Source organism: Vigna unguiculata, chromosome 3, assembly GCF_037176805.1.
Source record: "Vigna unguiculata cultivar grain cowpea cultivar isolate G323 ecotype 2 chromosome 3, ASM3717680v1, whole genome shotgun sequence".
Lineage (NCBI taxonomy): Eukaryota > Viridiplantae > Streptophyta > Magnoliopsida > Fabales > Fabaceae > Vigna > Vigna unguiculata.
In genome coordinates this window covers 62,833,196-62,847,963 of record NC_140794.1, presented here as the reverse complement: position 1 = coordinate 62,847,963, position 14,768 = coordinate 62,833,196, and the positions used below count along the sequence as shown (strand labels likewise).

General features: G+C 36.8%; 2 protein-coding genes across 2 annotated transcripts; both read right to left on the bottom strand.

The window, feature by feature from the left end:
• Positions 1 to 1,029: 1,029 nt before the first annotated feature.
• LOC114175539 (uncharacterized) lies at positions 1,030 to 8,574 on the bottom strand. Its single transcript, XM_028060294.2, has 3 exons — positions 3,540 to 8,574; positions 2,953 to 3,053; positions 1,030 to 1,142 (listed from the first exon to the last, which is right to left on the bottom strand). The coding sequence occupies exon 1, from the start codon at positions 8,572 to 8,574 to the stop codon at positions 7,135 to 7,137; it is 1,440 nt and encodes a 479-aa protein (XP_027916095.1). The 3' UTR covers positions 1,030 to 1,142; positions 2,953 to 3,053; positions 3,540 to 7,134.
• Positions 8,575 to 9,209: 635 nt separating this feature from the next.
• On the bottom strand, positions 9,210 to 14,464 carry LOC114175538 (uncharacterized). Its single transcript, XM_028060293.2, has one exon. The coding sequence runs from the start codon at positions 10,260 to 10,262 to the stop codon at positions 9,210 to 9,212; it is 1,053 nt and encodes a 350-aa protein (XP_027916094.2). The 5' UTR covers positions 10,263 to 14,464.
• Between the last annotated feature and the right edge of the window lie 304 nt (positions 14,465 to 14,768).

The following is a 14,768-nucleotide window of genomic DNA, read 5'->3' as shown; positions in this document are numbered from 1 at the left end:
GGACAAGGGACAAGGGACAAGGGACAAGGGACAAGAGACAAGAGACAAGAGACAAGAGACAAGAGACAAGAGACAAGAGAGAAGAGACAAGAGACAAGAGATAAGAGATAAGAGATAAAAGATGAGATATAAGATAAGAGATAAAAAAAATGGAAATAAAAGATTTAAAAAGTGAAAAAAAAAGTACAAAAAAAGAGAAAAAAATTAAAATTCAAAGTAAAAATTAAAAATAAGAATTATTAAAAAATAAGAAAACTTTATATAAATGGAAAAATATCAAGAAAAAAGGCTAAAAAAAGAAATAAAAAAAGAAAGAAAATTAATAAAATCTAAAAGACAATGGAAAAAAAAATAAGAGACACAAGATAAGATAATATATATAAGATGTGAGATAAGAGAGAAGAGACAAGAAACTAAAAACAAAATATAAGAGATATGATACAAGACAAAAGAATCTAGAGATGAGAGATGAGACATAAGAGTAGAGATGAGATATAAGACATGAGATATAAAATTAATATTATAAGAGTTGATAGATATGAGATAAGAGATAAGAGAAAGAGACAAAAGATAAGAGCTAATATATAAGAGGTAAGATCTGAGAGATAAGAGATGAGAGATGAGAGATGAAAGATGAAAGATAAGAGATAAAAGATAAAAGATAAAAGATAAAAGATAAAAGATAAGATATAAGATATAAGATATAAGAGATAAAAGATAACAGATAACAAATAAAAAAATGGAAATAAAAGATTTAAAAAGTGAAAAAAAAAACAAAAAAAGAGAAAAACATTAAAAATTAAATTAAAAATTAAAAATAAGAAATATTAAAAAATAAGAAAACTTTTAATAAATGGAAAAATAAGAAGAAAAAAAGGCTAAAAAAGAAATAAAAAAAAGAAAGAAAATTAATAACTCTAAAAGACAATGGAAAAAAAATAAGAGACACAAGATAAGATAATATATATATATATATATATATATATATATATATTCCTGCAGAGAACAAATAAGATAAGTTAGGCACAAATATCACCTTACCCATATAGTCCGCTATCTCCTCAGTAGGCCTCTTCCCGGTTGGCATCTGTCTGTTTGGACCCGGTAGGGGTTACCAGGAGCTCCGAAGCTCAATTTAGTCCCTGCTAAATTTAAAAACATTGCAAGTAAATCCCTGCTAAATTTAAAAACTTTGAAGGTAAGTCCCTGCTAAATTGAAAAACTTTGAAGGTAGCTCCATGATAAATTTAAAAACTTTGTAGGTAGGTCCTTGATAAATTTAAAAACATTTCAAGTAAATCCCTGCTAAATTTAAAAACTTTGAAGGTAAGTCCATGCTAAATGGAAAAACATTGAAGGTAGCTCCATGATAAATTTAAAAACTTTGTAGGTAGGTCCTTGATAAATTTAAAAGCTTTGCAGATCCCTATTATAATTAAAATATTTAAAGATGAGAGATGAGAGATGAGAGATAAGAAATGAGAGATGAGAAATGAGAGATGAGAGATGAGAGATGAGAGACGAGATAATAGATAAGAGATAAGAGATAAGAGATAAGATATAAGAGATAAGAGATAAGAGATGAGAGATGAGAGATGAGAGATGAGAGATGAGAGATGAGAGATGAGAGATGAGAGATGAGAGATGAGAGATGAGAGATGAGAGAATAGATTAGAGATAAGAGATAAGAGATAAGAGATAAGAGATAAGAGACAAGAGATAAGAGACAAGAGATAAGTAATAAGAGATAAGAGATAAGAGATAAGAGATAAGAGATAAGAGACAAGAGATAAGAGATAAAAGATAAGAGATAAGAGATAATAGATTAGAGATAATAGATTAGAGATAAGGGATAACAGATTAGAGATAAGGGATAAGAGATAAGAGATAAGAGATAAGAGACAAGAGACAAGAGACAAGAGATAAGAGACAAGAGATTAGAGAGAAGAGACAAGAGATAAGGGATAAGAGATAAGAGATAAGAGATAAAAGATGAGATATAAGATAAGAGATAAAATAAATGGAAATAAAAGATTTAAAAAGTGAAAAAAAAAGTACAAAAAAAGAGAAAAAAATTAAAATTCAAAGTAAAAATTAAAAATAAGAATTATTAAAAAATAAGAAAACTTTATATAAATGGAAAAATATCAAGAAAAAAGGCTAAAAAAAGAAATAAAAAAAGAAAGAAAATTAATAAAATCTAAAAGACAATGGAAAAAAAAATAAGAGACACAAGATAAGATAATATATATAAGATGTGAGATAAGAGAGAAGAGACAAGAAACTAGAAACAAAATATAAGAGATATGATACAAGACAAAAGAATCTAGAGATGAGAGATGAGACATAAGAGTAGAGATGAGATATAAAATTAATATTATAAGAGTTGATAGATATGAGATAAGAGATAAGAGAAAGAGACAAAAGATAAGAGATAAAATATAAGAGGTAAGATCTGAGAGATAAGAGATGAGAGATGAGAGATGAAAGATGAAAGATAAGAGATAAGATATAAGAGATAAAAGATAAAAGATAAGATATAAGATATAAGAGATAAAAGATAAAAGATAACAGATAACAGATAAAAAAATGGAAATAAAAGATTTAAAAAGTGAAAAAAAAAACAAAAAAAGAGAAAAACATTAAAAATTAAATTAAAAATTAAAAATAAGAATTATTAAAAAATAAGAAAACTTTTAATAAATGGAAAAATAAGAAGAAAAAAAAGCTAAAAAAGAAATAAAAAAAAGAAAGAAAATTAATAAACTCTAAAAGACAATGGAAAAAAAATAAGAGACACAAGATAAGATAATATATATATATATATATATATATATATATATATATATATATATATATATATATATATATATATATATATATATATATATATATATATATATATTCCTGCAGAGAACAAATAAGATAAGTTAGGCACAAATATCACCTTACCCATATAGTCCGCTATCTCCTCAGTAGGCCTCTTCCCGATTGGCATATCTCTGTTTGGACCCGGTAGGGGTTACCAGGAGCTCCGAAGCTCAATTTAGTCCCTGCTAAATTTAAAAACATTGCAAGTAAATCCCTGCTAAATTTAAAAACTTTGAAGGTAAGTCCGTGCTAAATTGAAAAACTTTGAAGGTAGCTCCATGATAAATTTAAAAACTTCACGAGTGGCTTTGTGAATGGAAATGTTGGAAATGTTGGCGTGCGTTCAGCTTTAGGTCGATTTGAGTTGATCACGGTGAACTGGTTCGGGGTTATGGTGATCACGAGACCGTGAAGGGGGAGGATGAATGAAGGCGATGAAACTTTTTAAAGGGGGAGGTACGATGAGGGTGCGAGAATGACGAGAGTGATGATGGAAGATATGCATACGAATTCAACAGTAATGTGGTAATGCACCAACAGATTCAATGAGCCAAATAAAATAAAAATGACAAGCCAAAGCTCAGTATATATGATTACATTATGTTCATTCTCAAGCACGATGCAAACTGCACCAGATTCACATTCAAGTATGCAAATGAAGTGTTTACCTCTTGCAGTCCTCCCTATCAGTCTCTTTGCGACTCAAACGATTCTCTCCTCTCTTCTTCGCTTCCGTTCCCCCTCCTTCTTGCTTTTTTTTTCCTTTGCTTATGTATGGAGTTGCCTTTTAGTCATGGCTGCACTGCTATGCTCAGACTGCCCCTGGTTGTTGCCACAGTGGCACACCAATACCCCACCTTTCTTCCTCTGCTGTCCAAAAACCCCCCCAACCACTCTGGCCATATTTTGCATGGCATAGTCAAGTCAAATGACTTTTTTGTTATTACCCTTTTTTTTATATTTTATATATATTTTTCATATTTATTATTTTTTTTAAGAGCAGAAAAACAAAATGGTGTGAAAATAAAAATAAAATGGAAATTAAAATTAAAAGAAAAATAAAATAAAATAAGATAAAGTGAAGTAAAAAATAAAATAAAATAACATAAGATAAAATAAAACAAGATAAAATAGATAAATAAAAAGCAAGATAAAATTAAAATTAAAATAAAAAACAAAAACAAATAAATAAATAAAAGAAAAGGAGTATATATGTACATTCAAATTAATGTTGATTTTTTTGTGATGTGTTTTTTCTTCTCTTTTTTTATTTTTATTTTTTTAAAATAATTTCTTAGTTAATTGTTTTATTAACCGGACAAAATTGAGTGTTGACAGCTGCCCCTCTTTACTTAAATTTTATTAGATAATATAAAAATTGGAATTTTCATATTATCATAATGAAAAATAAGTAAAGATATAAACACTAATTTTGTCCGAATTCCAAAGAGAAAGGGATAAATAAAACTAATTTAGAGGGATGAGATGACCAAATCCAAGAAGAGGGCCAGGATATGGAAAGTGAAAGAAAATGGATTCACCAGGTCTTATCCAGGGTGGGGGAAAGAAATCACTGACCATTCTATCAGAGAGGGTTGTGAAGAAAGGAGGATAGGGATAAGGTGTCATAACCTTAGCAGAGTGTCGTAACCCAGATATGCAAGAGAAACAAGGTGTCGTAACCTTGGTGCAGAGATCAGGGTGTCATAACCCCGATATGCAAGAGACACAAGGTGTCGTAACCTTGGTGCAGAGATCAAGGTGTCGTAACCCCGATATGCAAGAGAAACAAGGTGTCGTAACCTTGGTGCAGAGATCAGGGTGTCGTAACCCCGATATGCAAGAGAAACAAGGTGTCGTAACCTTGGTGCAGAGATCAGGGTGTCGTAACCCCGATATGCAAGAGAAACAAGGTGTCGTAACCTTGGTGTAGAGATCAGGGTGTCGTAACCCCGATATGCAAGAGAAACTTAATTGATAGGAATTTTGTAACTTGAAGGAGGAAACCTGAATGTTTGTTGATCTTTTCGCATTTTTGAAAGTGAAGAAAATGATAACCATTCATATGAATGAAGATGGCTCCAATATGATGATTTTGTCTTGATGGATTGATGTCGACACATGTTATGAGAAAAGATTTTTGAATTTCTTACCACTAGGTGTCAAACCCTTAATGCTAGAATGAGGGTGTCGAAACCCTGATATGAAAAGACGAAAGCCTGGTGAAAAAGTTGAATGTGTTTTGTCTTTTGTTCTTTTCACGCATGTCTGAGTCAATTGTTTTATTTATGATCGTCAAATTCATATTTATTTTCAATGTTTTATGAAATTGAGGAATGTCACACTTATTGGGATGTAATGCTCAAAATGTTAACTTGACTTTCTCTTTCGAAATATGCGTGCACGCTTGCTCGGGTTCACGGAAAAGTGAAAAGCAAGAGATGTTTGGGAGGATTTTGAGGAGGCTTGGATAACCATGTGGGCTCATCATTTCTCTTAAACTCCTAAAAGAAGATCTAACTTGTGAATGTCAGGATGAAGAACACGAGAGACCCAAAGATTGCCCCTGTTTTGGTATATGGGAAAAAGGGTATGAGGATATAGATCAATGAATGTTATGGTGACATATTCACATGAAACCCGGAAAGCTGCCCCAGCTTTGGTATTCATAGAAGAATTTTGATTGAACAAGGGGTTTTGTTTCCGAATATGGGGATTCATGAGCGTTGGGTGAGAAATTTATGTGAGACTCACAAAATTGCCCCAATTTTTGTGTATGGAGGAGAAATTGGATGAACAAGGGTATTGTTTCAAAAGAGGTAGTGGAAATGGAAAGGATTGACTGAAAAGGATTGGATGAAAAGGATTGCCCCAGTTGGTTTGTTTTTCCTTTGCTTGCTTTTGACTAGATGATAAGGAGTTCTCTTCTTCTTGAGACATCATCATTTTTTCACATTTTTTTATTGAATTTTTTCATTCGCTCAATTTTAACGACTGCATTGTCAGCCATGTCACCTTATCATAGAATTAAGCTTTCAGAAAATTAGAGCGATCATTTTTCAATCAGTGTGGACTTTTATTTGGCTTGTAACATGATTGTGGGTTGAAAGGTTTTGAAAGAAAGGACGTAAAGGCCCAAATGAGTGTCTATCAGTTATCACTTTTGAAACTCGGGTTATCATATAGGTATTGTATGACTTATTTGTCCACTTTTTGAACGCTACACTTTTCTCAGATTTTATCTCCATTTTTCATTTGTCATCACTTGTGATTTCTTCCTTCCTTTTTTCCTTGATGACCTTCATTTGATTACTGAGTGCTTTGTACGCGCGTTTTAAGCTAACCTTTACTATAATGATAACCCTTGTTTGAGGACATTTTTGAACAAAGACTTATCTTTGGCTCAATGGGGGTAGCAAGGGATAATTTTTACTTTTATGAATATAGAAAGATGGCCACACATCATTTCAAATTCGAATTGCTTTATTTTCAAAAGGTTAACTCTACGACAAAACTCGATGACCTTAACACAAGTTGCCTCTTTTTTATTTTTTTTTTGTTTTTTTTTTTGTTTTTGCTCAAACTGCCCTCTTGGGTTTTCAATCTAGCAAAATTATTTGATTTGTCCTAATGGATTAAGAGATCACCTTAGTAGCACAAGCGAGGATAACCTTGGCAAATTTGCCCCAATATGAAGGTTCGGGTTTATTGATATGGGTGGTAGAAACGACGTTACGACAGATCCTTTATTTTGGGGAAGCGAAGGGCGAGGGATTTCAAGCAATAGGCACACGAATATTTCAAAAGAAAACACCAAGTAGTTCCTGATTAAAACATTTGACCTCCAAAAAGCATGATTCCCCATTATTCTTTTCTTCTTTTTGATTATTCATTTTCCTCTTTTTTTTTTTTTTTTTTGAAAGACATGAATTTGACGATTTGCAAGAAAAACAAGTGACTCAGAACGTTGCTTTTGACCTTCATTCATGTCATTTCTTTTCATCTTTCACTCTTTTCCGTGACACCCTTTTAGGATTTGTTTTCAAGTAAAACTAGGAGAAACCCCGTGATGACTAAACGCAGTGGAGTTCATGGATGAAATCGTGTCATTAATGAGCAAAGTTCTCATAGCAAGCAAACAAAACAACATCAATTTCACTGTTACAATGAATTATGCTTTCTTATGTGGTCCTAGAGCCCACTTCATTTCTCCATAGCGTTTGCAAAGGCGTTGCCATACCTTGCCTCAGTGGTGAGTTGATTTCATTCAAACTTTAACTGTCCTGAATCAATCAAGGATTGCACTTTACGCTTGAGTCCCCAACAATTTTCAGTTGAATGGCCAATAGCCCCTCCATGATAATCACATCTTGCATCTGCGTCATAAGTTTTAGGGTACGGGGGCTTGACAGGCTTCATCGGGCAAATAGAGGCCAAACCTCTTTGGAGAAGACTTGGGAGCAATGCTGCATAGGTCATAGGGATAGGAGTGAAACTCACAAGTCTATTGTCTTGATTAACATTTCCCTGTACAGTGGTTCGGTGGGAAGTTGAGTTCGAATCGGTTCTCCAATTTTGTCCTGGAAAGGCTCCGGAATGAGGGTAGGTCAAGGGTATTTGAGCAGTGGGACATGATTGAGCTTTCCGATCTCTCCTCTTCCCAGGTTTAGAAATGGACTCGTTCACACTCGCTATCATGGCAGAAGCATGTGTGATCTTCCCTGTCTTCACACCAATTTCAATTCTTTCTCCGATTATCACCAAGTCTGCAAAGCTTGAGGAAACATTACTCACCATGCGCTCATAGAAGGGTGATTCCAGAGTGTCTATAAACATAGTTGCCATCTCTTTATCAGGCAAAGGTGGCACCACTTGAGCAGCAATCTCCCTCCATCTCCGAGCGTACTCTTTGAACGCCTCAAACTCCTTCTTCGCCATATTTTGCAACTGCAACCTACTAGGCGTTGTATCACTATTGTATCCATATTGCCTCAAGAATGCATCAGCCAGATCTTTCCATGAACGAATGTGAGTTGGTTCCAAAAGCGTATACCAATTAAGAGCGATGCCAATTAAGCTTTCCTGGAAGAAGTGAATTAGTAGCTTTTCATCATGAGCATAGGCAGTCATCTTCCTACAAAACATGGTTATATGGTTCTTTGGACAAGTATTCCCTCGATACTTCTCAAATTCTGGCAACTTGAACTTTGGGGGTATCACCACGTCTTGGACCAAGCATAGTCCAGTAGCATCACTGAATGCGAAATTCCTTTCCCCTTCTATGGCTTTCAACCTCTTATCAAGCATTTCTAATTTACTTTCTTCGTCCTTAACGTCCCCAGGTGCAGCGATAGACTTCACATCATGTTGCTTTGTCTCTACCATGTTCACTATATTTGGATGAGTGGTTTCCCCAGAACATGTGGAAGTAGCAGCTTCAAGCTTATTTTCTTCTTTAACCGCATTGTTTTCAACATTTTGAACGTAAACTTTCCTCGAGTCCACTCCAGGGGGTGGAGTGTAATCTGAAGGGAGGCTAGATGGAGGACAAGTCTGGTTTTCCTGAACCCTGTGTTGTTGTGGTGTGCACGTCTCTCCAGGGTTTTGCATGGCATTCAAGGCCTCCAAGATTTGACTCATCTGACTCTTCAATTGTTGGATATCGGTCTTCATCATCTCTGGGGTTTCTCCTTGGTTTTCCATGACTTCGCGATAGGGTCGCGTCCTGTAAGGTGTCTTGGAAGTTTAGCCTATTTTACTTGTATTTTTTAGTTGAAATTTATTGAATGAAATGGATAAAGAAAGAAGGAAATGGAAAGAAAAAGGAAAGATGACATAATGCAATCACTTCTAGTTGGAAATTATAAAGTTGTGAAAAACATTGTCACAAGCATAATGGAAACTAGCACAAAACAGAATCAACAATGTGATCCATACAATAAAGCATCCAAGTGCATAACATTTGAAACACAGGAAGTCATGATTTAATTTTCTTGAGCCCTAGCCATCACATTCTTCATTTCCTCCATCAGTTTCTTGGAGTGGTTGAGGAAAGCTTCAATCCCCTTAGGTGGGTTAAAAATCGGCATTGCAGACTCAGCATCAGCTAGTAACTTAGGGACATTTTCGATGGCTCCATTAGCGAGGGAGACTAGCTGCAAGAAACATATCTTCCAGTGCTCTGTAATTCGTCCTTGTTCCACGACATATTCATTCATTTGAATCATCAATTCTTGATGTCTATTTTCTGATTCTGCATGATGCAAACGTTCTTTCTCTAGTTTCGCCACTGCTTCTTCCACCTGTTGCTCGGCATCATTAAGTTTGATCTGTATGTCCTACAACTTTTCCAATGCTTCTTGCTTGTCCCTCTTGAATTCACCACACAAGTCTCTTCTAACACGCTCTGATATCTCTGTTATGCCGCACTCCATGGATTTCCACCTCAGCTCAGCATTAACTGATGTTAGGTCTTGTTTCTGCTTTCTTATCAACTCTTCATGCACCCACTCGCTTTCCATCTTATCATGTTTGAGGTTTGCATAATTTTGTTGCAGGTTTTGAAGGTCATTGGTCAACGTGACATTTTCCTGTTTCGTCCTCTCTAGTTCTGCCCTCAGCAACTTCGCTTGTTGAACCTCAGCATTCAACAACCTCTTTTCAACATTCGAGTCTGGAGAAATCAACTTGAATGGCAATTTGACTGCCTTAACCCTTGCTGCGAGCCATTGGTTGTAAGGAATTCTTTCATCAACAGTCCACGATCTTGGGTCCCCCTCTGCACGAACAATATTGCCCCAAGCGTCTCTAATTTGGTGAAGCACTTCAGCAAAAGTCCCTTCCTCGTAATAAATTCGCAATGTGGCGAGGGATGCCGATGTTGGTGATCCTCTCATAGGATACCCAAATTGTCTTTGTGCTAGCAAAGGATTGTAATTAATACAACACCGGATACCCATGAGGGGCACATTAGGGTAATTGCCACAATGGTATATGATATGCGATCCTTGCTGCCAAGAAGCACACCATCTAATCTTCTCCTCACTTAAGCTTGCACAGAGTTGTGCCCATTCATTGGCCCCTTTTATCTCTGGTTTACATTGTAGTAGCTCCTCCACAGGGCACGTAGCATTCAAAATGCCCTTACTCACACGAGAGATGAACCATACATACAACACCGGTAAACAACATAACATCTTCCTTCTCTTAAGCTCATGACATTGATTCAAAGTCCCGTACACCTCAGTTAGAATGGCAGTGACAGGATTTTCATAACGACTTTTGTATCCCACAAACGCATTCATGGCAGCACAGTCAACAAAATCATTGACATTAGGGAAAAGCATGACACCATAAGGATTTAGGCTAGAACATCCATAAACGTTTCCCATTTTTCCCCCACAGCTAACTGATGCAAGTACCACTCGAGGTATCCTTGAGGAATGCCCCTTGCTTTACCCTTAATTGTGAATTTGCTTTCCAACTTCATAGGGTGTATCTTCATTATTTCAGACAGCGACAAGACATGGGTATATTGTCCGAGGTAGTTATATGGAGTCTTGCCTTCGAGAGGCATATCCAAGATTTGCTCCAATTCCTCGATTGTTGGTGCCAACTGAAAGTCTTGAAAAGTAAAGCATCTTAGGGGTGGGTCATAGTACTGAGCTAAAGTAGTAATCGCTGATGTTTGGACCTCCACCTCTAATAGGTTCAACAAATTCCCATATTTTCCCCTGAATGCATCCCTCTGGGTCGACTTCATTCCCTTCACTAGTTCTCGGAGGCCACTCAGATTACCTTCCTTTGCTTTGATCGATATTCTTTTCTTCAAAGTGTATGCACTTGAATGCTCCCCATCTCCAAATCCCATGTTAGTTTCCATTTTCTTTTCGAGGACTTAATCACAACTTTATAATTTGCTACCTAGAACCAACAAATGTGATAAGACCATGAAAAAGTATGGAGAAAAAAAGAAAAGAATGAGAAAATAAAATAAAGAAGATGTACGAGATGATAGGGGGATATGTACAAGATGCATAGACAAAAGCTGAAGATACAAATTAGAGTTATAAACTGCACACATCTCCCTTTGTGCCTTAGCTGTGGTTCGACGCTTAAGATCTAAGGTGAAGTATATGCGCTCACAAGGATGGTTTCCTAGTACCTAATGGTCAAGGTCATTAGAGTTATGGCCCACTCCATGGCATTTCTCACAGCAGTTGGTAATCAACAAGAAGTGAGAGTACCAAAGGAGCAAACAAACTCTACTTGGGGTTCTCACAATGACCACTTGGGAGGTTCATCCACTGTGGCACTGCTACACAATCCCCTCTAATTCTAAGTTACACAGACCCGGGTACAGGGCCCCACTCATGATATGCATAATGTGTGTGTGTGAAGGGAGGATGATGCATACCCAAACCCCCACCTGCAAAACAATCAGACAATTTCCCAGGCAGATATAGAGCAATTCCAACATATATATCAAAATAAACAAAGTAATTCACACACAACTAATCCAAGAAGCAAATATATACCACATATGAAGACAAGAATACACAAATAAAAGAAAGGGGAAAGAAAACATTAGGAAAATCACATCAAGTTTGCATTTCTAATTAAATGGCTTGACTCTCTAGCGTCCCCAGTGGAGTCGCCAGCTGTCGCAACCGGAATCGCGACGGGACGACGAATCGAAAAAAGAAAACGCGTTTTAAAAAAGATTTGGGAGTCGCCACCATAGTTATTCTGGAAAACTATGGAAAACCATAAAGAATAAGACAAGTCTGCGGAAAACCAGATTTTGGATCCGGGAGTCGGTTACGCGTAGGGAAGGTGTTAGCACCCTACAGCGCCCGCCCAAAGGCGGTACCTTTAATTAAAAATGCAAAGTCGATGTGATTTTTAAAATGTTAATTTTCCCCAAAAATAATAAGACAAAAAATGCTAAAAAAGAAACAAAATATATTTTTTAATTTTTTGGGCCCGACAATGATTGACCTTGGTCCTACGTATTCTCATTTAAAGTGAGAAATCAGGGTTACGTAGTTCTTAAAAAGATATTTGAAAAACTATTAAGAAAATGATTTGATTTTTTTGAGAGGTGAACCTGACAAGGGCTGGCCTTGCTCCTACGTATCTCGCGGTGGAGAATCAAGGATCACGTAGTTCTTAAAAAGACTTTTGTTTGAAAATGTTGATGTTTTTATATTTTGAAAATTTTATATTTTTGTATTTTTTGAATTACTTGAAAATACGTGTCACACGACGCGAGCGGTCGGACAGACACTAAAAAGGAAAGAAAACTATTTTTGGTATTTTTAAAAATGAGTGTCACGCGGTGCGAGCGACCGGACAGACACAATAAAGTGGAAGAGAATATTTTTTTCATTTTTTAGATTTTATATTTTTTTGTAATTTTTAATAATTTTCAAATGTTTGGTTTTCTAGGAATAAAAAAAAATAATAAATAAATAAACGAAAATAAATAAATAATAATAATAAATGAAAAATAAATAAATAAATAAATAAAAGGAAATAATTTAATTAAGAAATGATGAAAGTGAGAAACAAAATATGGGGTACATGGATGATCAGTGGGGGTGCACAAAGTAATCACAACAAGTCCAAAAATAATAAACAAAGATATGGGGTGCATGAGCATTACATGTGGGAGGTGCGTGAAGAAAAGAAAAGAGGAGGGGGCGGTTGAGGTAAAAGAGGGGGTACGTGTGGTAAATAAAGGGATGTGCTAAGGAGAACACAAAACAGAGGTGCAAGAATTAAACATGGGGTGTACACGAAAAAAAGGAAAGAGGAGGGTGTGGTTGAGGTAAAAGAGGAGGTGCGTGTGGTAAAGATAACGGAGGTGCGGGAAGGAAGCAAACATGACTCAAAAATGCAAGAGAGTGAGAATATTAAAATGGTGGTGCACGAAGAAAAGAAAAGATGAACATGGAGGTGCAGAGATAAAAAAGGGAGTACATATGGTAATGGAGGGGATGCGAAGAATAAGTTGAAGGTGCAGAAAGCAAGGAAGAAATGGGGTAAAAGGTAATAATGCATGGTGGGGGTGTGGACTCAGTAAAAGAAGGGGTTGCACGAGCAAATCAAATGCAATGGCAGATTACTCAACCCTAATCTTCCTCCTTCTTAAAATTGAACAACGAGATGCGGTCCTTGTCCACCGACCATCAGCACGCCACTTCCACCTCTGCCTCGCCGCACCAGGGACGTCGGCGACGACGCCGGTGACGATGCCGGTGACCACGCATCTCCCCTTTTTTTTTTCTTCTCCGTCGCGCGCGAGACCCTTTCTCCATTTGCCTCGAACCACCACGATTCCAGGAGCCCTTGCCGCTGCCGCAAGTCCCACGGACGGCGAGGCACGCCGCCGTCGACACCAGCCACCAACGGAAGCGTCGCCGGCGAGAACCCAACTCCGCGAGTCGTCTCCTTTCTCGCTTCTCCTCCCACGCGCGAGATGGCTGTCATAGCCCCTGTGATTCGCCACCACCGCGCCAGCCACACTGCGACTAGATCCGCCAACGTCACGTGACCATACTCTACAGTTCGAAACTCCGAATCGCCGGCGGCCTCGCCGCCGGCGAGGGGTTCTCTTCCCTGCTTCTGATTCCTCCGTTTCGATTGGAGATGGTTGATTGGGGAAGACGAAAGAGTTTGGGGTTGCTGTTTTTTGTATTTTATTTTGATTTTATGCAGGTGAGCAATGAAGATGAGAGTGTAGGTAGAAGAATGGATTTGGAGTGTTGGACTGTTTGTTTGGTGGGTCTGCAGGTTCGAATGAATTGGAGGCTAGTGTGGGCGTATGAATGGAAGGGAACTGTGGCTGCGGGGTTCGGTTGGGGTTCTGTTTGCAGGTTAATGGAGTCTGATGTTGAAGGAGGATGAGATAATGGTGAAAATAGGTTCTGGTGGGAATGTTTACAGCTTTGAGTATTTCATTGGCTATGGAGAATGGCGAGAACGAGTGGCTTTGTGAATGGAAATGCTGGAAATGTTGGCGTGCGTTCAGCTTTAGGTCGATTTGAGTTGATCACGGTGAACTGGTTCGGGGTTATGGTGATCACGAGACCGTGAAGGGGGAGGATGAATGATGGCGATGAAACTTTTTAAAGGGGGAGGTACGATGAGGGTGCGAGAATGACGAGAGTGATGATGGAAGATATGCATACGGATTCAACAGTAATGTGGTAATGCACCAACAGATTCAATGAGCCAAATAAAATAAAAATGACAAGCCAAAGCTCAGTATATATGATTACATTATGTTCATTCTCAAGCACGATGCAAACTGCACCAGATTCACATTCAAGTATGCAAATGAAGTGTTTACCTCTTGCAGTCCTCCCTATCAGTCTCTTTGCGACTCAAACGATTCTCTCCTCTCTTCTTCGCTTCCGTTCCCCCTCCTTCTAGCTTTTTTTTTCCTTTGCTTATGTATGGAGTTGCCTTTTAGTCATGGCTGCACTGCTATGCTCAGACTGCCCCTGGTTGCTGCCACAGTGGCACACCAATACCCCACCTTTCTTCCTCTGCTGTCCAAAAACCCTCCCAACCACTCTGGCCATATTTTGCATGGCATAGTCAAGTCAAATGACTTTTCTGTTATTACCCTTTTTTTTATATTTTATATATATTTTTCATATTCATTATTTTTTTTAAGAGCAGAAAAACAAAATGGTGTGAAAATAAAAATAAAATGGAAATTAAAATTAAAAGAAAAATAAAATAAAATAAGATAAAGTGAAGTAAAAAATAAAATAAAATAACATAAGATAAAATAAAACAAGATAAAATAGATAAATAAAAAGCAAGATAAAATTAAAATTAAAATAAAAAACAAAAACAAATAAATAAATAAAAGAAAAGGAGTA